This window comes from Scyliorhinus torazame, chromosome 29 (assembly GCF_047496885.1).
Source record: "Scyliorhinus torazame isolate Kashiwa2021f chromosome 29, sScyTor2.1, whole genome shotgun sequence".
Taxonomy (NCBI): Eukaryota; Metazoa; Chordata; class Chondrichthyes; order Carcharhiniformes; family Scyliorhinidae; genus Scyliorhinus; species Scyliorhinus torazame.
In genome coordinates, this window is record NC_092735.1 from 4,659,056 (window position 1) to 4,681,627 (window position 22,572).

At 56.5% G+C, this 22,572-nt stretch overlaps 1 protein-coding gene and 1 non-coding gene across 2 annotated transcripts in view; one reads left to right on the forward strand and one right to left on the reverse strand.

Annotated features, from left to right (window-relative positions):
* The window catches only part of LOC140403815 (ICOS ligand-like), a 128,360-nt gene that overhangs the window by 57,967 nt on the left and 47,821 nt on the right, over positions 1-22,572 (reverse strand). The window contains exon 2 of the mRNA XM_072491978.1: positions 2,832-2,890. Within this exon, the coding sequence (XP_072348079.1) occupies positions 2,832-2,890 (59 nt within the window). The remainder of the gene's footprint in view (positions 1-2,831; positions 2,891-22,572) is intronic.
* trnaf-gaa (transfer RNA phenylalanine (anticodon GAA)) lies at positions 8,813-8,885 on the forward strand. The gene has a single exon. It is a non-coding gene; the product is annotated as a tRNA-Phe (tRNA).

The following is a 22,572-nucleotide window of genomic DNA, read 5'->3' on the forward strand; positions in this document are numbered from 1 at the left end:
CTAACCCCACCCCCCCACTAACCTTGCTCCGCCACCCCCCGCTAACCCCGCCCCCCACTAACCACCCACTAACCCCGCCCCCCCACTAATCCCGCTCCCCCACTAACCCCGCCCCCCCCCACTAACCCCGCTCCCCACCTCACTAACCCCACCCCCCCCACTAACCTCGCTCAGCCACCCCCTCACGAACCCCGGCCCCCCACTAACCCCCCCCACTAACCCCGCCCCTCCCACTAACCTCGCTCCCCCACCCCCCCACTAACACCGCCCCCCCACTAACCTATCCCCCCACTAACCCCGCCCCCCCCTCAAATCCCACTCCCCCCTCACTAACCCCTCCCCCCCACTAACCCCACTCCCCCCTCAAACCCCATACCCCCCACTAACACCCCCACTAACATCGCTCCCCCGCCCCCCCACTAACCCCGCCCCCCCACCAACCCCACTCCCCCCTAACCCCGCCCCTCCCACTAACCCCGCCCCCCCACCAACCCCACTCCCCCACTCCCCCCACTAACCCCGCCCCCCACTAACCCCACTCCCCCCCATTAACCCTCCCCCCCACTAACCCGGCCCCCCACTAACCCCGCTCCCCCCACTAACCCCGCTCCCCCACCAACCCCACCTTCCACTAACCCCGCTCCCCCCACCACCCTCGCCCCCCACTAACCCCGCTCCCCCACTAACCCCAACAAGCCCGCCCCCCCACTAACCCCGCTCCCCCCACTAACCCCGCTACCCCCGCCCCCACACCAACCCCGCCGCCCCACTAACTCCGCCCCCCACTAACCCCGCCCCCACCACTAACCCCGTTCCCCCGATCCCCCCAACCCCGCCCCCAACCAACCAACCCCACTCCTCCACATCCCCCACTAACCCCGCGCCCCCACTAAACCCAATCACGCGACCCCCATCAACCCCGCCCCCACTAACCCCGCCCCCACTAGCCCCGCCCTCCCCCACTAACCCTGCCCTCCCCCACCAAATCCGCCCACCCTCTACCCCGCCCCCCACTTACTCCACCCTCCCCAACCCCACCTCCCCACTAACCCCACTCTCCCCGCCCCCCACCAACCTCACCCCCACTAACCCCGCCCCCCCCACTAACCCTGCCCCTCCCCACTAACCCCGCATCCCCCACTAAACCCGCCCACCCACTAACCCCGCCACCCCACTAACCCCACCCCCCCACTAACCCTGCTCCCCACTCCTCCCACTAACCCCGCTCCCCCCCGACTAACCCCGCATCCCCCACTAACCCCGCCTCCCCCACTAACCCCGCCCCCCACTAAACCCGCCCCCACTAACCCCGCCCCCCCACTAACCATGCTCCCCCACTCCCCCCGACTAACATCGCATCCCCCACTAACCCTGCCTCCCCCACTAACCTCGCCCCCCCACTAAACCCGCCCACCCACTAACCCCGCCCCCCACTAACCCCGCCTCCCCAACTAACCCCGCTCCCCCACCCCCCCACTAACCCTGCTCCCCCACACCTCCCACTAACCCCGCTCCCCCCGACTAACCCCGCATCCCCCACTGACCCCGCCTCCCCCACTAACCCCGCCCCCCCACTAAACCCGACCCCCCACAAACCCCGCCCCCCCACTAACCCCGCTCCCCCACCCCCCCACTAACCCCGCCCCCCCACTAAACCCGACCCCCCACAAACCCCGCCCCCCCACTAACCCCGCTCCCCCACCCCCCCACTAACCCCGCCCCCACTAACCACGCTCCCCCACTCCCCCCGACTAACATCGCATCCCCCACTAACCCCGCCTCCCCCACTAACCTCGCCCCCCCACTAAACCCACCCACCCACTAACCCCCCCACTAACCCCGCTCCCCCACCCCCCCACTAACCCCGCCCCCTACTAACCCCGCCCCCCCCCACTCCCCCCGACTAACACCGCATCCCTCACTAACCCCGCCTCCCCCCATTAACCCCGCCCCCCCCACTAACACCACCCTCCCCCACTATCCCCACCCTCCCCCACTAAACCCGCCCACCCACTAACCCCGCCCCCCCACTAACCCCGCTCCCTACTCCCCCCACTAACCCCGTCCCCCCCACTAACCCCGCTCCCCCACTAACCCCGCCCCCCCATTAACCCCGCCCCCCCACTAACCCCGCCCCCCCACTAACCCCGCCCCCCCACTAGCCCCCCCACTAACCCCGTCCCCCCCACTAACCCCGCTCCCCCCGCCCCCCCACTAATCCCACCTCCCCCACTAACCCTGCCCCCCCACTAGCCCCCCCACTAACCCCGCCCCCCCACTAGCCCCCCCTACTAACCACGCCCCCCCACTAACCCCCCCCACTAACCCCACCCCCCCCACTAACCCCCCCCACTAACCCCACCCCCCCACTAACCCCGCCCCCCCCACTAACCCCGCTCCCCCGCCCCCCCCACCAACCCCGGATGGAGTAGGTTCTGATCGAGAGCCTTCCCATCCACACTTCCCATCATCCAAAGCTTGAGAAAGATCGTTTTTGACACTTTGGCCAAGGATAGCTCATACTGCAGAAGATTCAAAAGATTATCGTAAATCAGGCCCATTGATCATCCTTGAAATATGGGAAATATTCTCCCCGTGTGTGCGTGAGTTTCCTCCGGGTGCTCCGGTTTCCTCCCACAGTCCAAAGATGCGTGGGTGAGGTGGTTTTACGGGGGATAGGGTGGGGGAGTGGGCCCGGGTAGGGTGCTCGGTCAGTGGGTGGGTGCAGGCTCGATGCGCCCCAATGGCCTCCGTCTGCAGTGTCGGGATTCTATGAAGCATGAAGGGGCTTTGAGTTTATCAGTAAAATAAAAATCAACATTTATATTTACCTGTTCCCCAACACAAAATCAATCCACATTCAAACAGCACAGGGAGCAGTCTGGTTCCTCTAAAATAAAACAAAAGAAATTATTACTTCAAAACTTTTGACAATGTCCCTGCGATTAAAAATGAAATTGTTCTCAGGTTTGGTGCTGTAATGGCTTCGTCAGCCTATACCAGGCCCAGAATTTCACAACTGGCAATTTGTCAGGGTAAATTGGAAGCTTAGTGTGGAAGGCTATCGCGGTACCTAGGTGGGATGTACCTTATACTGTAGTATGAGTGGTAGAACCTGCCTGCAGGTTCCGCCCAGCAGGCGGAGCATAAGAGTCTGTGTTTCACCCACAGCAGTCATTCTGTACCGGAGCTGCTGAGGTAACTCCTTGTTCACTAAAGCCTTCAATTGGACTACAGTCTCGCTTCAGCAGTGATTGATCGTGCATCAATTTAATGAACAAAATTGAAGAATGGCTGCTCTCCGCATCAAACCAGAGTGTCTCCAAATCAACCCCCACGCGGCAAATGCAGCGGCAACTTTTAAACATTGGCTGGCCTGTTTCAACGGGTACATCAGGACGGCCCCGACTACCCCCACGGAGGAACAGAAAATGCAAGTCCTCCACTCAAGGGTGAGCCCAGAAATCTACACGCTTATCGAAGACGCGGACGGTTTGATGACTTTGTTAAAAGAGCACTCCGTCCGCACTGTGAATCAGGTATATTCTCGGCATCTTTTAGCTACCAGACCGCAGATCCCAGGGGAATCACTGGACGATTTTTACCGCGCATTGCTAGTGTTAGGTAGAAACTGTAACTGTCCACAAGTCTCAGCCAATGACCACACCGAACTCTTAATACGGGATGCTTTTGTTGCGGGCATGCTGTCCTCTAAAATCCGCCAGCGACTGCTAGGGCTTAAAGAGGCACGGAAACTTGCGCACTCCCTAGATGTAGCCTCCCGCAACGCTCAGGCCTATGTTCCCGACCGTGCGGTACCCGCATGGACAGGGTGGATTCCACCCGCGGCCGATTCCAAAGCACCCCTAAATTCCCCACAAGTGGGTGGGGCCCGATGCTATTTTTGTGGGCAACGCTGCCCGGCCCAATCCGCAATTTGCAAGGGCAGCGGGAAGAAGGGGCACCTCGTGGCAGTATGCCAGGCCCGGTCATCCAGCGCTGTCCCCACAGGCGAACCGGGCCTGCTGCCATTCCTCTCCTCACAGGCCATGTGCGATTCATGGGGGCAGCCATCTTGGATGACGTCTCAGGACCCCGACTCGGCTGGCCATGTATCGCCTGATGAGATCTCCCATCCGGCCATGTGCAATTCATGGGGGCAGTTGTAGCACAATCAATCACTCACAAGACGAGATGAGAAGGAGTCGAACGATGGCTTTATTACTCAGACTTGTTCCCCAGCCGCACAGTTACAGAATACAGCTGCTGGGAGAACCCGGGGTCTTATACTCCGGCTTACTGGGTGGAGCCAGCAGGCGGATGATCCAATCGGGATCCAGTGTCTATCCACCAATAGCCTCTCGGCATCCCAGGGTACCTTAATACCCCTAATACATACCACCACATTCACCCCTTGTTAAAAAGGAACCCGGCAGGGTAGTGGGCCGTATGGTGGGAGGGGTTTCCAGAGTCGGTACCTAAGATACCGCTAACATGGCGGCTATGCTCTGATATTAACTACTTACAATGCCGCTTTTACTGGGCAACCAAACAAAAGAGGCATTTCTTCCTTCATTATACAGATTCGATGATTCGAATGGGTGCCCTGGTCGTCCTCGCCGATCGTCTTAGCCCCGGTGGTGATGCAGGCGCAGGTTCTGGCCTCGTCGTCTCTGGGAGCGTCGCGATGCCTCGTCCCGCTCGAATATCCCTATTCGGGGCCGGGGGACGGACCGGTCCACCCTGGAAGGGGGCGGCTGTGGGGTGCGCTGGCGGGAGGGAGGGGGTGATTGGTGTTGGGGGGGGGTGCGTGGCTCCACAGGGGGTCACTGGTGTTGGAGGGGTGTGTGGGGCTCCGGCGGGCGCCAGGTCCCGCAGGGAGACCGTGTCCTATCGGCCATCGGGGTACGCCACGTAGGCGTATTGAGGGTTCGCGTGGAGGAGATGAGCCCTCTCGACCCACGTCCGCGCATGCTTTCGGAGCAGGATGGGTCCCGGGGCTGCCAGCCAGGTCGGAAGTGACGTTCCGGAGGAGACCTTCCTAGGGAAGACAAGGAGGCGTTTGTGAGGTGTTTGATTCGTTGTTGTACAGAGCAGGGACCGGATGGAGTGGAGGGCGTCCAGGAGGACTTCCTGCCAGCGGGAAACTGGGAGACTTCTGAACCGTAGGGCCAGTAGGACGGTCTTCCAGACCGTTCCGTTCTCCCTCTCTACCTGACTGTTCCCCCGGGGGTTGTAACTGCTCGTCCTGCACGAGGCGATGCCCTTGCTGAGCAGGAATTGACGCAGTTCGTCGCTCATGAAGGAGGACACCCCTATCGCTGTGGATGTAGGCGGGGAAACCGAACAGTGCCGATGGCCGCGGTCATGTCGGGACAGGGGATGGCGAATGGGAACCGGGAGTATTCGTCAATCACGTTGAGGAAGTACGTGTTGCGGTCGGTGGAGGGGAGGGGGCCTTTGAAGTCCAGGCTGAGGCGCTCAAATGTACGGGAAGCCTTTATCAGGTGCGCTCTCTCTGGCTGGTAGAAATGCGGTTTGCACTCCGCGCAGATCTGGCAGTTCCTGGTGGCGGTCCTGACCTCCTCGACGGAGTAGGGCAGGTTGCGGGTCTTTACAAAGTGATAGAACCGAGTGACCCCCGGGTGGCAGAAGTCGGCGTGGAGGGCTCGGAGGCGGTCCACTTGTGCGTTGGCACATGTGCCGTGGGATAGGGCATCGGAAGGCTCGTTCAGCTTTCCGGGATGGTACAAGATCTCATAGTTATAGGTGGAGAGTTCGATCCTCCACCGCAAGATCTTGTCGTTCTTTATCTTGCCCCGCTGCGCATTATCGAATATGAAGGCAACCAACCGTTGGTCAGTGAGGCGAGTGAATCTCCTACCGGCCAGGTAATACCTCCAATGTCTCACAGCTTCCACTATGGCCTGGGCCTCCTTTTCCACTGAGGAGTGGCGGATTTCTGAAGCGTGGAGGGTGCGTGAAAAAAAGGCCACGGGTCTGCCCGCTTGGTTGAGGGTGGCCGCCAGAGCTATGTCAGACGCGTCGCTCTCGACTTGGAAGGGGAGGGACTCGTCGATTGCGTGCATCGTGGCCTTTGCGATATCCACTTTGATGCGGCTGAAGGCCTGGCGGGTCTCTGTCGACAGGGGGAAAACCGTGGACTGGATTAGCGGACGGGCCTTGTCCGCGTAGTTGGGGACCCACTGGGCGTAATAAGAGAAGAAACCCAGGCAGCGTTTCAGGGTCTTGGAGCAGTGGGGGAGGGGGAACTCCATGAGGGGGCGCGTGCGTTCGGGGTCGGGGCCTATCACTCCATTTCGCACTACATAGCCAAGGATGGCTAGACGGTCGGTGCTAAACACGCATTTTTCCTTGTTGTATGTGAGATTCAGGGCGTTTGCGGTCTGGAGGAATTTGCGGAGGTTGGCGTCATGGTCCTGCTGGTCGTGGCCGCAGATGGTGACGTTGTCGAGATACGGGAACGTGGCCCGCAAACCGTGCCGGTCAACCATTCGGTCCATCTCCCGTTGGAAGACCGTGACCCCGTTAGTGATGCCGAATGGAACCCTTAAAAAATGATACATCTGCTTCGAAAGCAGTGTATTTTCGGTCGCTTGGGCGGATGGGGAGCTGGTGGTAGGCGGACTTAAGGTCCACCGTGGAAAAGACCTTGTATTGCGCTATCTGGTTGACCATGTCGGATATGCGGGGGAGAGGGTACGCGTCGAGCTACGTATACCTGTTGATGGTCTCACTATAGTCTACGACCATCCTCTGCTTCTCCCCGGTCTTTACAACTACCACCTGGGCTCTCCAGAGACTATTGCTGGCCTCGATAATGCCTTCCTTTAGTAACCGTTGGACTTCTGACCTAATGAAGGTCCGGTCCTGGGCACTGTACCGTCTGCTCCTGGTGGCGACGGGTTTGCAATCGGGGGTAAGGTTTGCAAACAGGGAAGGCGGGTCGACCTGGAGGGTCACGGGGCTGCAGTCAGTGAGGGGGGGTATGGGGCCGCCGAATTTGAACGTTCAACTTTGCAGGTTACACTGGAAGTCCAGTCCCAGGAGTGTGGCAGCGCAGAGATGGGGGAGGACGTAGAGTCGGAAGTTATTGAACTCCACGCCCTGGACCGTGAGGTTGGCTATGCAGTACCCGGCTCTCCACAGAGTGGGACCCAGAGGCCAGGGAGATCTTTTGTTTAATCGGGTGTACAGCGAGGGAGCAGTGTCTTGCTGTATTGGGATGGATAAAGCTCTCCGTGCTCCCAGAGTCCATCAAGCAGGATGTCTTGTGCCCGTTAATGAGTGCCGACGTCGTAGCGGTTGAAAGCGTTCGGGGCCGAGACTGGTCCAGTGTCACTGAGGCAAGTTGTGGCAGAAGCTGATAGATCTCGTCGGGCAATACACGGCCACCCGAGTCGGGGTCCTGAGACGTCATCCAAGATGGCTGCTGTGGTGGTATGTATTAGGGGTATTAAGGTACCCTGGGCTGCCGAGAGGCTATTGGTGGATAGACACTGGATCCCGATTGGATCAGCCGCCTGCTGGCTCCATCCAGTAAGGCGGAGTATAAGAGCCCGGGTTCTCCCAGCAGCCGCATTCTGTAACTGTGCTGCTGGGGAACAAGTCTGCGTAATAAAGCCATCGTTCGACTCCTTCTCATCTCGTCTCGTAAGTGATTGATTGTGCTACAATTTATTACGCAAACTTTTAAGGACATGTCCGGAGTGTCTGCGAATCAGCCCCCACGCGGCAAACGCAGCGGCCACTTTTAAACATTGGTTAGCGTGTTTCCAGGGATACCTCCGAACGGCCCCCGGCATACCTACAGAAGACCAGAAAATCCAGGTCGTGCATGCCAGGGTAAGCCCTGATATCTACACGCTCATAGAGGATGCAGAAGATTTCACGACGGCGACCACCATGCTGATAGGAATCTACGTTCAGCTCGTCAACCGGGTCTACGCACGCCACCAGCTCGCGACGAGACGGCAAATCCCCGGGGAATCGTTGGACGAATTCTACAATGCGCTGTTGATACTGGGGAGAAACTGCAACTGCCCAGCGGTTGCGGCTAATGAACACACAGAGCTGCTGGTCCGAGATGCGTTCGTGGCAGGTATGCTTTCATCCCAAATTCGCCAGTGATTGCTGGAAAGAGGCACACTAGGCCTCAAAGAGGCCTCCCCATTCACCCGGACGACCGCAAGTACACTGCATTCGAAGCAGATGGACGGCTCTACCACTTTCTAAGGGTTCCCTTCGGTGTCACAAATGGGGTCTCGGTCTTCCAACGGGAGATGGACCGAATGGTTGACCGGTACAGTCTGTGGGCCACGTTGCCGTACCTCGACAATGTCACCATCTGCGGCCACGACCAGCAGGACCATGACACCAACCTCCGCAAATTCCTCCATACCGCAACAATCCTTAACTTAACCTATAACAAGGACAAATGCGTGTTTAGCACCGATCGCCTAGCCATCCTCGGCTACGTAGTGCATGATGGAGTCATAGGCCCAGATCCCCGAACGCATGCGCCCCCTCATGGAGTTTCCCCTCCCACACTGCCCCAAGGCCCTGAAACGTTGCCTGGGCTTCTTTTCTTATTACGCCCAGTGGGTCCCCAATTATGCGGACAAGGCCCGCCCACTAATCCAGTCCACGGTTTTTCCCCTATCGGCAGAGGCCCGTCTGGCTTTCAGTCACATCAAAGCAGACATCGCCAGGGTGACAAGGCACGCAATCGATGAGTCCCTCCCCTTCCAGGTCGGGAGCGACGCATCAGACGTAGCTCTGGCGGCCACCAGCTGAAATAGCTCAGTTGAGAGAGCGTTAGACTGAAGATCTGAAGGGCCCTGGTTCAATCCCAGGTTTCGGCATCGCACCGGGTGCTGCATTTCCTCGCTATCTGTCATGTCGCCCAGCCTTTTAGGGGCTGGTTTAGCACACTGGGCTAAATAGCTGACTTTTAAAGCAGACCAGCAGCACGGTTCAATTCCCGTACCAGCCTCCCCAAACAGGCGCCGGAATGTGGCGACTAGGGGCTTTTCACAGTAACTTCATTTGAAGCCTACTTGTGACAATAAGCGATTTTCATTTCATTCACCCTCAACCAGGCGGGCAGACCCGTGGCCTTCTTTTCCCGCACCCTCCACGCCTCAGAAATCCACCACTCCTCCGTCGAGAAGGAGGCCCAAGCTATCGTCAAAGCTGTGCGGCATTGGAGGCATTACCTGGCCGGCAGGAGATTCACTCTCCTCACTGACCAACGGGCGGTGGCCTTCATGTTCGATAATGCACAGCGGGGTAAAATTAAGAATGATAAGATCTGAAGGTGGAGGATCGAGCTCTCCACCTATAATTACGAGATCTTGTATCGTCCCGGGAAGCTCAACGAGCCCCCTGATGCCCTGTCCCGCGGCACTTGTGCCAATGTACAAGTAGACCGACTCCGGACCCTCCACGACATCCTCTGCCACCCGGGGGTCACCCGGTTCTTCCACTTCGTTAAAACCCGCAATCTGCCCTACTCCATCGAGGAGGTCAGGGCTGTAACCAGAAACTACCAAATCTGCGCGGGGTGCAAGCCGCACTTCTACAGGCCAGAGAAAGCGCACCTAGTGAAGGCTTCCCGCCCCTTTCATCGCCTCAGCGTGGATCTCAAAGGGCCCCTCCCCTCCACCGACCGCAACACGTATTTCTTAAACGTGATTGATGAATTCTCCCGGTTCCCTTTTGCCATCCCCTGTCCCGACATGACGGCTGCCACCGTTATTAAACCCCTCCACAGCATCTTTACCCTGTTCGGTTTCCCCGCCTACATCCATAGCGTTGGGATTCCTCCTTCATGAGTGACGAGCTGCGTAAATTCCTGCTCAGCAAGGGCATCGCCTCGAGCAGGACGACCAGTTACAACCCCCGGGGAAACGGGCAGGTAGAGAGGGAGAACGGGACGGTCTGGAAGGCCGTCCTACTGGCCCTACGGTCCAAGAATCTCCCAATGTCCCGTTGGCAGGAAGTCCTCCCCAATGCATTTCACTCCATCCGATCACTACTGTGCACTACTACCAACGAAACACCTCATGAACGTCTCCTTGCCTTCCCGTCGAAGTCCTCCTCGGGGACCTCGCTCCCAACATTGCTGGCAGCCCGCGGACCTGTCCTACTCCGCAAACACGGACGGGCCCACAAGTCGGGCCCACTGGTCGAGAGGGTACATCTCCTCCATGCTAACCCCCAGTACGCACCCCGACGGCCAACAAGACACGGTCTCCCTCCGGGATCTGGCCCCCGCTGGATCCCCCCCCACCAAACCCAACCATTTTTTCACCGGCGCACATCACCGCAGCCCCCTTCCCAGGAGGATCCGTCCTCCCACTGGCCCCATCCGGATGCGATGAAGCTGAAGACGACACGCTCCCAGAGCCTCGGATGCCCGACCCGACGCCAGCATCACCGCCGGGACTGCGACGATCGCAGAGGACGACCAGGGCCCCCGACCGGCTGATAGTTTCATTGTAAAATGAACTTGTAAATAATTGTCTGTAAATATGTGTATTGCATGTAAAGGCACCGAAGGGTACCGCTATAACCTCTACCACTGTAAAAGCAAGGCCACCAGCCCTGCCGGACTCTTTTGTAAACAGGGGGTGAATGTGGTAGGCTATATTAGGGGTATCGCGGTACCTAGGTGGAATGTACCTAATACTATCGTAGGAGTGGTATAACCTGCCTGCTGGTTCTGCCCAGCAGGCGGAGCGTAAGAGTGTGTTTCACCCACAGCAGTCATTCTGTCCCGGAGCTGCTGGGGTAACTCCTTGTTCACTAAAGCCTTCAATTGGACTACAATCTCGCTTCAGTAATGATTGATCGTGCATCACTTAGCATCAATCCTGTTTACACACACAAAACAATGACATAGCAGCTGTGAGTATTCGTACATACGGCTTAAAAATTAACCGAAGTCACACCCTGGCTTGATTGCAGGAGTTAGTTGGTTTGATTTGGATTACACTGCTGAACACGTTCGGGCTCCTTGTCATGTGTTCTCTGACATCACCATTATGGAGGGTGGGGGGAGGCAGGGCGAGGGGGTGCTACTGACACAGTCCCACACATTAACCCCGACATTGGTATTTATATCTTTCTCCCTTACAAACAATAACCCCCCCCCCCCCCCCCCCGTAACAAAAAAAACGAGAAATCGCGCAGAGCAAGATATACACATGGCAAAATGATATATTTACACAGCTTTGTACACTGGCCCTCACCCGTACGTGCCAGTTTCCCCAACCCTTCATGTTATCTCTTGCTCATCCACCCTCTCAGGCAGTCCCCCCCTCCCCCCCCCTCCCAGGCAGTCCCCCCCCCCCTCCCCCCTCCCAAGCAGTCCCCCTCCCCCCAAGGTTGCTGCTGCTGCTGACTGACCTTCCTCTAACACTCCGCGAGATAGTCTAGGAACGGTTGCCACCGCCTGTAGAACCCCTGCACAGACCCTCTCAAGGCGAACTTAATCCTCTCCAACTTTATGAACCCAGCCATGTCGTTTATCCAGGCCTCCAGGCTGAGGGGCTTCGCCTCCTTCCACATTAGCAAGATCCTTCGCCGGGCTACCAGGGACGCAAAGGCCAGAATGCCGGCCTCTTTCGCCTCCTGCACTCCCGGTTCGTCCACTACTCCAAATATTGCTAGCCCCCAGCTTGGCTTGACCCGGACTTTCACCACCTGAGATATTGCTCCCGCCACTCCTCTCCAGAACCCCTCCAGTGCCGGACATGTCCAGAACATGTGGACATGGTTCACCGGGCTCCCTGAACACCTTCCACATCTGTCCTCTACCCCAAAGAACCTACTCAACCTCGCCCCCGTCAGGTGCACTCTGTGGACCACCTTAAATTGTATCAGGCTGAGCCTGGCACACGAGGAGGAGGAATTAACCCTACCTAGGGCATCAAAGAACAAAGAACAAAGAAATGTACAGCACAGGAACAGGCCCTTCGGCCCTCCAAGCCCGTGCCGACCATACTGCCCGACTAAACTACAATCTTCTACACTTCCTGGGTCCGTATCCTTCTATTCCCATCCTATTCATATATTTGTCAAGATGCCCCTTAAATGTCCCTATCGTCCCTGCTTCCACCACCTCCTCCGGTAGCGAGTTCCAGGCACCCACTACCCTCTGCGTAAAAAACTTGCCTCGTACATCTACTCTAAACTTTGCCCCTCTCACCTTAAACCTATGCCCCCTAGTAATTGACCCCTCTACCCTGGGGAAAAGCCTCTGACTATCCACTCTGTCTATGCCCCTCATAATTTTGTATACCTCGATCAGGTCGCCCCTCAACCTCCTTCGTTCCAGTGAGAACAAACCGAGTTTATTCAATCGCTCCTCATAGCTTATGCCCTCCATACCAGGCAACATTCTGGTAAATCTCTTCTGCACCCTCTCTAAAGCCTCCACATCCTTCTGGTAGTGTGGCGACCAGAATTGAACACTATACTCCAAGTGTGGCCTAACTAAGGTTCTATACAGCTGCAACATGACTTGCCAATTCTTATACTCAATGCCCCGGCCAATGAAGGCAAGCATGCCGTATGCCTTCTTGACTACCTTCTCCACCTGTGTTGCCCCTTTCAATGACCTGTGGACCTGTACTCCTAGATCTCTTTGACTTTCAATACTCTTGAGGGTTCTACCATTCACTGTATATTCCCTACCTGCATTAGCCCTTCCAAAATGCATTACCTCACATTTGTCCGGATTAAACTCCATCTGCCATCTCTCTGCCCAAGTCTCCAGACAATCTAAATCCTGCTGTATCCTCAGACAGTCCTCATCACTATCCGCAATTCCACCAACCTTTGTGTCGTCTGCAAACTTACTAATCAGACCAGTTACATTTTCCTCCAAATCATTTATATATACTACAAAGAGCAAAGGTCCCAGCACTGATCCCTGTGGAACACCACTGGTCACAGCCCTCCAATGAGAAAAGCATCCCTCCATTGCTACCCTCTGCCTTCTATGGCCTAGCCAGTTCTGTATCCACCTTGCCAGTTCACCCCTGATCCCGTGTGACTTCACCTTTTGTACTAGTCTACCATGAGGGACCTTGTCAAAGGCCTTACTGAAGTCCATATAGACAACATCTACTGCCCTACCTGCATCAATCATCTTAGTGACCTCCTCGAAAAACTCTATCAAGTTAGTGAGACACGACCTTCCCTTCACAAAACCGTGCTGCCTCTCACTAATACGTCCATTTGCTTCCAAATGGGAGTAGATCCTGTCTCGAAGAATTCTCTCCAGTAATTTCCCTACCACTGAAGTAAGGCTCACCGGCCTGTAGTTCCCGGGATTATCCTTGCTACCCTTCTTAAACAGAGGAACAACATTGGCTATTCTCCAGTCCTCCGGGACATCCCCTGAAGACAGCGAGGATCCAAAGATTTCTGTCAAGGCCTCAGCAATTTCCTCTCCAGCCTCCTTCAGTATTCTGGGGTAGATCCCATCCGGCCCTGGGGACTTATCTACCTTAATATTTTTTAAGACACCCAACACCTCGTCTTTTTGGATCACAATGTGACCCAGGCTATCTACACCCCCTTCTCCAGACTCAACATCTACCAATTCCTTCTCTTTGGTGAATACTGATGCAAAGTATTCATTTAGTACCTCGCCCATTTCCTCTGGCTCCACACATAGATTCCCTTGCCTATCCTTCAGTGGGCCAACCCTTTCCCTGGCTACCCTCTTGCTTTTTATGTACGTGTAAAAAGCCTTGGGATTTTCCTTAACCCTATTTGCCAATTACTTTTCATGACCCCTTCTAGCCCTCCTGACTCCTTGCTTAAGTTCCTTCCTACTTTCCTTATATGCCACACAGGCTTCGTCTGTTCCCAGCCTTTTAGCCCTGACAAATGCCTCCTTTTTCTTTTTGACGAGGCCTACAATATCACTCGTCATCCAAGGTTCCCGAAAATTGCCGTATTTATCTTTCTTCCTCACAGGAACATGCCTGTCCTGTATTCCTTTCAACTGACACTTGAAAGCCTCCCGCATGTCAGATGTTGATTTGCCCTCAAACATCCGCCCCCAATCTATGTTCTTCAGTTCCCGCCTAATATTGTTATAATTAGCCTTCCCCCAATTTAGCACATTCATCCTCGGACCACTCTTATCCTTGTCCACCAGTACTTTAAAACTTACTGAATTGTGGTCACTGTTACCGAAATGCTCCCCTACTGAAACATCTACCACCTGGCCGGGCTCATTCCCCAATACTAGGTCCAGTACCGCCCCTTCCCTAGTTGGACTGTTTACATATTGTTTTAAGAAGCCCTCCTGGATGCTCCTTACAAACTCCGCCCCGTCTAAGCCCCTGGCACTAAGTGAGTCCCAGTCAATATTGGGGAAGTTGAAGTCTCCCATCACCACAACCCTGTTGTTTTTACTCTTTTCCAAAACCTGTCTACCTATCTGCTCCTCCATCTCCCGCTGGCTGTTGGGAGGCCTGTAGTATACCCCCAACATTGTGACTGCACCCTTCTTATTCCTGATTTCTACCCATATAGCCTCACTTCCCTCGGAGGTGTCCTCTCGCAGTATAGCTGTGATATTCTCCCGAACAAGTAGCGCAACTCCGCCTCCCCTTTTACATCCCCCTCTATCCCGCCTGAAACATCTAAATCCTGGAACGTTTAGCTGCTAATCCTGCCCTTCCCTCAACCAGGTCTCTGTAATGGCAACAACATCATAGTTCCAAGTAGTAATCCAAGCTCTAAGTTCATCTGCCTTACCCGTAATGCTCCTTGCATTAAAACATATGCACTTCAGGCCACCAGACCCGCTGTGTTCAGCAACTTCTCCCCGTCTGCTCTGCCTCAGAGCCACACTGTCCCTATTCCCTAGTTCTCCCTCAATGCTCTCACCTTCTGACCTATTGCTCCCGTGCCCACCCCCCTGCCATACTAGTTTAAACCCTCCCGTGTGACACTAGCAAACCTCGCGGCCAGGATATTTATGCCTCTCCGGTTTAGATGCAACCCGTCCATCTTATACAGGTCACACCTGCCCCGGAAGAGCTCCCAGTGGTCCAGATAACGGAAACCCTCCCTCCTACACCAGCTGTTTAGCCACGTGTTTGTCTGCTCTATCTTCCTATTTCTAGCCTCACTGGCACGTGGCACAGGGAGTAATCCCGAGATTACAACCCTCGAGGTCCTGTCTTTTAACTTTCTGCCTAGCTCCCTGAACTCCTGCTGCAGGACCTCATGCCCCTTCCTGCCTGTGTCATTAGTACCAATATGTACAACGACCTCTGCCTGTTTGCCCTCCCCCTTCAGGATTCCCTCTACCCGTTCGGAGACATCCTGGACCCTGGCACCAGGGAGGCAACATACCATCCTGGAGTCTCTTTCACGTCCACAGAAGCGCCTATCTGTGCCCCTGACTATAGAGTCCCCTATTACTATTACTCTTCTGCGCTTTGACCCTCCCTTCTGAACATCAGAGCCAGCCGTGGTGCCACTGCTCTGGCTGCTGCTGTTTTCCCCTGATAGGCTATCCCCCCCGACAGTATCCAAAGGGGTATATCTGTTCGAGAGGGGGACAACCACAGGGGATTCCTGCACTGACTGCCTGCCCTTTCTGGTGGTCACCCATTTCTCTGCCTGCACCTTGGGTGTGACCACATTTACATAACTGCGATCTATGACGCTTTCCGCCACCTGCATGCTCCTAAGTGCATCCAATTGCTGCTCCAACCGAACCATGCGGTCTGTGAGGAGCTGCAGTTGGGTGCACTTTCTGCAGATGAAGCCATCCGGGACGCTGGAAGCCTCCCGGACCTGCCACATCTCACAGTCAGAGCACAGCACCCCTCTAACTGACATTGCGTCAATTAATTAAAATTAAAATTTGTCTTTTTTTTTAAATACTTTTTTTTAAAATTGCAAAGTTACTGTCAACTATCTGTTTCCTAGCACTAGATTTCTAATAGAAATGCGATAGCTAACTATAATATTCTCCGATCTCTGGCTTAGATATCCTCTAAATTATAATTAAGTTATTCTGTTTAATTAGTTCCCAAATACTCAAATTTTTTTTTTTTTTTAATTTAGGTTAGAATCCCAACCAGCCACTCAGGTCACAGCTTTTCTGTGATGTCACTTCAGTTTCCCCCCGACACACACAATTTGAAAAAAGGTATAAAAGTAAAAATCACTTACTTACCTTCTTACCTTCTGAGTGTCTGAGATGTTCTCAGGTTCTCTCGCTGACAGAGACTGCTCCTCCACCTCCGATCCTTGACCTGCACAATGCTAATAATATAATAGTATAATATGGCACTTACCTTACACCAATGGGTCTTATTATTAGGTTAGAGGAGGAGGGTGGGTGGGAGACACTACACGTGTAGTGTCTCGGGTTTCCTCTCCACCAGAATTTATTGGTTGGGGGGGGGGACTTGCCAGAGGTCGAACTTCCGGTTCCCGCCTTATATAAAAACAAATAAAACAGAAACGAAGAACAGACACAGGACCAGGTAAGGCTTTTTAAACTCACTACTCACCTCCCAGAAGGCCCCTGCGCACCGCTGCCGCCGAAATCCAAAGGGCTGCTCCTGTAAAGGTAAGAGCTTTTAAACTCACTACTCACCTCCCAGAAGGCCCCTGCGCACCGCTGCCGCCGAAATCCAAAGGGCTGCTCCTGTAAAGGTAAGAGCTTTTAAACTCACTACTCACCTCCCAGAAGGCCCCTGCGCACCGCTGCCGCCGAAATCCAAAGGGCTGCTCCTGTAAAGGTAAGAGCTTTTAAACTCACTACTCACCTCCCAGAAGGCCCCTGCGCACCGCTGCCGCCGAAATCCAAAGGGCTGCTCCTGTAAAGGTAAGTGGTTTTAAAGTCGCTACTCACCTCTCAGAAGGCCCCTGCGCACCGCTGCCGCCGAAATCCAAAGGGCTGCTCCTGTAAAGGTAAGTGGTTTTAAAGTCGCTACTCACCTCCAAGAAGGCCCCTGCGCACCGCTGCCGCCGAAATCCAAAGGGCCCACAGACCTTCCTCGATCTCCTCCCCCAGCTCCTCCTCCCAGTTACCCTTCAACTCTTCTACCAGCGCTTCCCCCTCTTCTTTCAACTCCTGGTGTATTTCCGACACCTTGCCCTCCCCGAGAGATTTGCATTTTTAAGGTTTACCTGATAATATAATAAAATTATCTAGAAAATGCAGGAAGTTAACGGTGGACGGCAAACATTTAACTTTTCAGGTTAATGAATAGCATCAGAGCTGGAAACTCACAGGAGATCGTTCCCCCCAGAACCTGACACAGCGAACGAAACACTACCCCATTCCCACCATCCACAAACAGGGCGGTATGTGCAGAACCATCCACAGGAATTTAACCCGGGCAGCAGCGAGAAGGAGTCGTCCACATTGAAATCTGGTGGTGCCCCCTCTGCCCTGGTCTCCAGGGGGTCCCCAACAGAATAAACTTCCTGTTGGCAGTTGGGAATCCTGGACGTCAAGAGTCCTGAGCCCCCCCTTCACTGGGTTAGAACAAAGAAATGTACAGCACAGGAACAGGCCCTTCGACCCTCCAAGCCCGTGCCGACCATGCTGCCCGACTAAACGACAATCTTCTACGCTTCCTGGGTCCGTATCCCTCTATTCCCATCCGATTCATGTATTTGTCAAGATGCCCCTTAAATGTCACTATCGTCCCTGCTTCCACCACCTCCTCCGACAGCGAGTTCCAGGCACCCACTACCCTCTGTGTAAAAAACTTGCCTCGTACAGCTCCTCTAAACCTTGCCCCTCTCACCTTAGACCTATGCCCACTCTTCCACCCTGGGAAGTGAGAATGTTGCATTCGCAATGAGCGACCAAGTTGGGGGCTATTCGGCCAGCGAGATTGTTGATGTTATCGTCGCCAGGACGTGGTTGACCGGTGGCCCAGTGCCCATGTCAGATCCAGCGCTATTGTCGTCACTGGACGGACCAATGGGAACAGCGGTCATCTCTGCTTCCTGCCGTCCCACGACTGAGAGGTACAGTGAGGGGGGTCTGACCTCGGTGGGGCCTCGGGGTCCCACTAGGTGGCTTGCGGGACGGCGCCCTTATCTGGAGTGGGGTCTCTGGGTGTTACCCCAGTGGCTCTTGGTCCCGTCAACGCATATGTTCCAGGTGAGGGTGTGCTTCACTCCCCTGACCCGGACATGTGATCCAGGTGAGGGTGGTTCACCCCTGACCCCGGACATGTGATCCAGGTGAGGGTGTGCTTCACTCCCCTGACCCGGACATGTGATCCAGGTGAGGGTGGTTCACCCCTGACCCCGGACATGTGATCCAGGTGAGGGTGTGCTTCACTCCCCTGACCCGGACATGTGATCCAGGTGAGGGTGGTTCACCCCTGACCCCGGACATGTGATCCAGGTGAGGGTGCATCACTCCCCTGACCCCGGACATGTGATCCAGGTGAGGGTGTGCTTCACCCCTGACCCCGGACATGTGATCCAGGTGAGGGTGTGCTTCACACCTGACCCCGGACATGTGATCCAGGTGAGGGTGGTTCACCCCTGACCCCGGACATGTGATCCAGGTGAGGGTGCATCACTCCCCTGACCCCGGACATGTGATCCAGGTGAGGGTGCTTCACCCCTGACCCCGGACATGTGATCCAGGTGAGGGCGTGTTTCACCCCTGACCCTGGACATGTGATCCAGGTGAGGGTGTGCTTCACCCCTGACCCCGGACATGTGATCCAGGTGAGGGTGTGTTTCACCCCTGACCCTGGACATGTGATCCAGGTGAGGGTGTGTTTCACCCCTGACCCTGGACATGTGATCCAGGTGAGGGTGGTTCACCGGTTAACTCGACAGACGCAGGTCCTGAGGTGTCGCCCGATGAATAATTCCGCCGACACGATGTCAGTCGTGGTGTACGGCGCTGTGCGGTAAATGCGGGCAAGTGGGACTAGCTTAGTGATAGAAACTGGGCGGCATGGACAAGCTGGGCCGAAGGGCCTGTTTCCGTGCTGTAAATATCTCTGACTCGACAACCGAAAAGGATCCTGCGGGTATTCTTTTCGTCCCCCGATTAAAAATTTGTACCTGCGGTTCGGCCAACCTGTTTGAGGCAGGGTGGTCCAGGGCAGTGCGTACCTGCCTGTGCTGTTCAGAGCTATGAACGACACAAACTCCTGGCTGGTAAACGCCGTTCCCTTGTTAGAGACCAGGACTTTGGGCAACCGGAGAGCACTGAAGATGCGCCGCAGTCTGTCCAGTGAGCCGTGTGGTCGCAGTGCGCGTCCACAAGTATGATAAACATGGAACGGGCCGGCAAGGTCTGTGTGGACCCGTGACCGCAGCTAGCTGGGCCAATCCCAGAGTGCATTGGGGCTGCTGGCGGTGCTTTTGGCTGCTCCCGGCCTGCAGGGCATTGTGGGCCATCTTCTCGATCTCAGAGTTGTTATGGGCCAGGGTTTACAGAACCCCAAAGTTCACCTGACCCACAACGTTTAATAGATTGTGGTATGGGGAGCACACGGCCCACTCTACAGGTGTGGGACAGCAGAAATGGAAAAGTATTTTTTAAAGCAAAACAATGTTTATTCTATGAACTCAAGTTAACCTTTTAAAACATAGTGAACATCTTAGCAACCATTAATTCAAATACAACCCCCAAAGAATACAACACTAAGTAATCCTTTAAGCTTTCCTTTTATCATCCATATGACTTAAAACACCTTTTACCAGAAGCACATCAGGTTAAAGTCACTACTGTTATTAGTTTTAAATCACCAGGATCGATTTACAGTCTTTAGATTACAGAGAGAGACTCTAATACACCTTCTGGCTGTGACTGCAGCTATCCAGCTCTGAAAACGAAACTAAAACACACCCTGCAGCAAGCAGCCTAAAACGAAAGTAAAAAGCTGACAGACAGCCCAGCTCCACCCACTCGCTGACATCACTGCAGTAGTAAACACCCATTTCTTAAAAGTACTCTCACTACAGATATTTATATACACACCCACTTATAAACACCCATTTCTTAAAGGTACACTCACATGACAGTGTCTACTCCGGGCCAACAAATTGAGCTGCGGGCTAGTATTTTCATTTCAACCACACCGGATGTCTGTTTCTTGGTTGACCAACAAAGACACGCGATCCTGCTCCGAAACAACCAGCACAAGAGGACACCGTCCTCAACGCTCATCTCCGGCAGCTTCGAGTTCTCGGCCTTCAGTTCATCCAGCAGCCCCCTGTGCCGGGACCCGGACTGGACCATGTGCCGGATGCACGATAACATCTGGGTGCACTCCCGAATGTGGTGACCGGCAGGGTGTCTAAGAAGTGGAGGGCGGCCAACATCTCCGTGGCCAAGGCGGGTGCCCGTGGCTTCATGGACTCCTTGAGGCCAGACGATGTTCCGGGTATATCAGCAGCAACGCCCATCGTTGGACCGGGGCAGACGCAACTGGTGGACCGCACGATCTTTAAACAATCCCAGCAGGAGTTTGTGCTCCGTGTAGATCGGGATTGTGTGTCCATAAACATAGTGGTGGAATTTGTGCATCGCAAACACCATGGCCAAACCTTCCTTTTCCACCTGTGCGTAGTTCCGTCCGGTGTCCCCAAGTGTGCGGGCGCAAAGGCGATCGGCCGCTCTGAGCCGCCAGGAATGCGGTGTACCGGGACTGCTCTGGGCCGTGGGGCGTGCGGTGTACCGGGACTGCTCCGAGCCGTGGGGCATGCGGTGTACCGGGACTGCTCCGAGCCTTGGGGCATGCGGTGTACCGGGACTGCTCCGGGCCGTGGGCATGCGGTGTACCGGGACTGCTCCGAGCCTTGGGGCATGCGGTGTACCGGGACTGCTCCGAGCCTTGGGGCATGCGGTGTACCGGGACTGCTCCGAGCCGTGGGCATGGGGTGTACCGAGACTGCTCCGAGACGTGGGGCGTGCGGTGTACCGGGGCTGCTCCGTGCCGTGGGGCGTGCGGTGTACCAGGACTGCTCCGGGCCGTGGGCATGCGGTGTACCGGGACTGCTCCGTGCCGTGGGGCATGCGGTGTACCGGGACTGCTCCGAGCCGTGGGGCATGCGGTGTACCGAGACTGCTCCGAGACGTGGGGCATGCAGTGTACCGGGACTGCTCCGGGCCGTGGGCATGCGGTGTACCGGGACTGCTCCGGGCCGTGGGGCGTGCGGTGTACCGGGACTACTCCGGGCCGTGGGCATGCGGTGTACCGGGACTGCTCCGAGCCGTGGGGCATGCAGTGTACCGGGTCTGCTCCGGGCCGTGGGCATGCGGTGTACCGGGACATCTCCTAGCCATGGGGCATGCGGTGTACCGGGACTGCTCCGAGCCGTGGGGCATGCGGTGTACCGAGACTGCTCCGAGCCATGGGGCATGCGGTGTACCGAGACTGCTCCGAGACGTGGGGCGTGCGGTGTACCGGGACTGCTCCGGGCCGTGGGGCATGCGGTGTACCGGGACTGCTCCGAGCCGTGGGGCATGCGGTGTACCGAGACTGCTCCGAGCCGTGGGCATGCGGTGTACCGGGACTGCTCCGGGCCGTGGGCATGCGGTGTACCGGGACTGCTCCGGGCCGTGGGCATGCGGTGTACCGGGACTGCTCCGGGCCGTGGGGCATGCGGTATACCGAGACTGCTCCGAGCCGTGGGGCATGCGGTGTACCGAGACTGCTCCGAGCCGTGGGCATGCGGTGTACCGGGACTGCTCCGGGCCGTGGGCATGCGGTGTACCGGGACTGCTCCGGGCCGTGGGCATGCGGTGTACCGGGACATCTCCTAGCCATGGGGCGTACGGTGTACCGGGACTGCTCCGGGCCGTGGGCATGCGGTGTACCGGGACTGATCCGGGCCGTGGGGCATGCGGTGTACCGGGACATCTCCGAGCCGTGGGCATGCGGTGTACCGAGACTGCTCCGGGCCGTGGGCATGCGGTGTACCGGGACTGCTCCGAGCCGTGGGGCGTGCGGTGTACCGGGACTGCTCCGAGCCGTGGGCATGCGGTGTACCGGGACTGATCCGGGCTGTGGGGCATGCGGTGTACCGGGACTGCTCCGAGCCGTGGGCATGCGGTGTACCGGGACTGCTCCGAGCCGTGGGGCGTGCGGTGTACCGGGACTGCTCCGAGCCGTGGGCATGCGGTGTACCGGGACTGCTCCGAGCCGTGGGGCGTGCGGTGTACCGGGACTGCTCCGAGCCGTGGGCATGCGGTGTACCGGGACTGATCCGGGCTGTGGGGCATGCGGTGTACCGGGACTGCTCCGGGCCGTGGGCATGCGGTGTACCGGGACTGCTCCGAGCCGTGGGGCGTGCGGTGTACCGGGACTGCTCCGAGCCGTGGGCATGCGGTGTACCGGGACTGATCCGGGCTGTGGGGCATGCGGTGTACCGGGACATCTCCGAGCCGTGGGCATGCGGTGTACCGAGACTGCTCCGGGCCGTGGGGCATGCGGTGTACCGGGACTGCTCCGAGCCGTGGGCATGATTTCGGCGGGAGAACAGCTGGTGAGTCAGTTTCAGCGGGAGCAT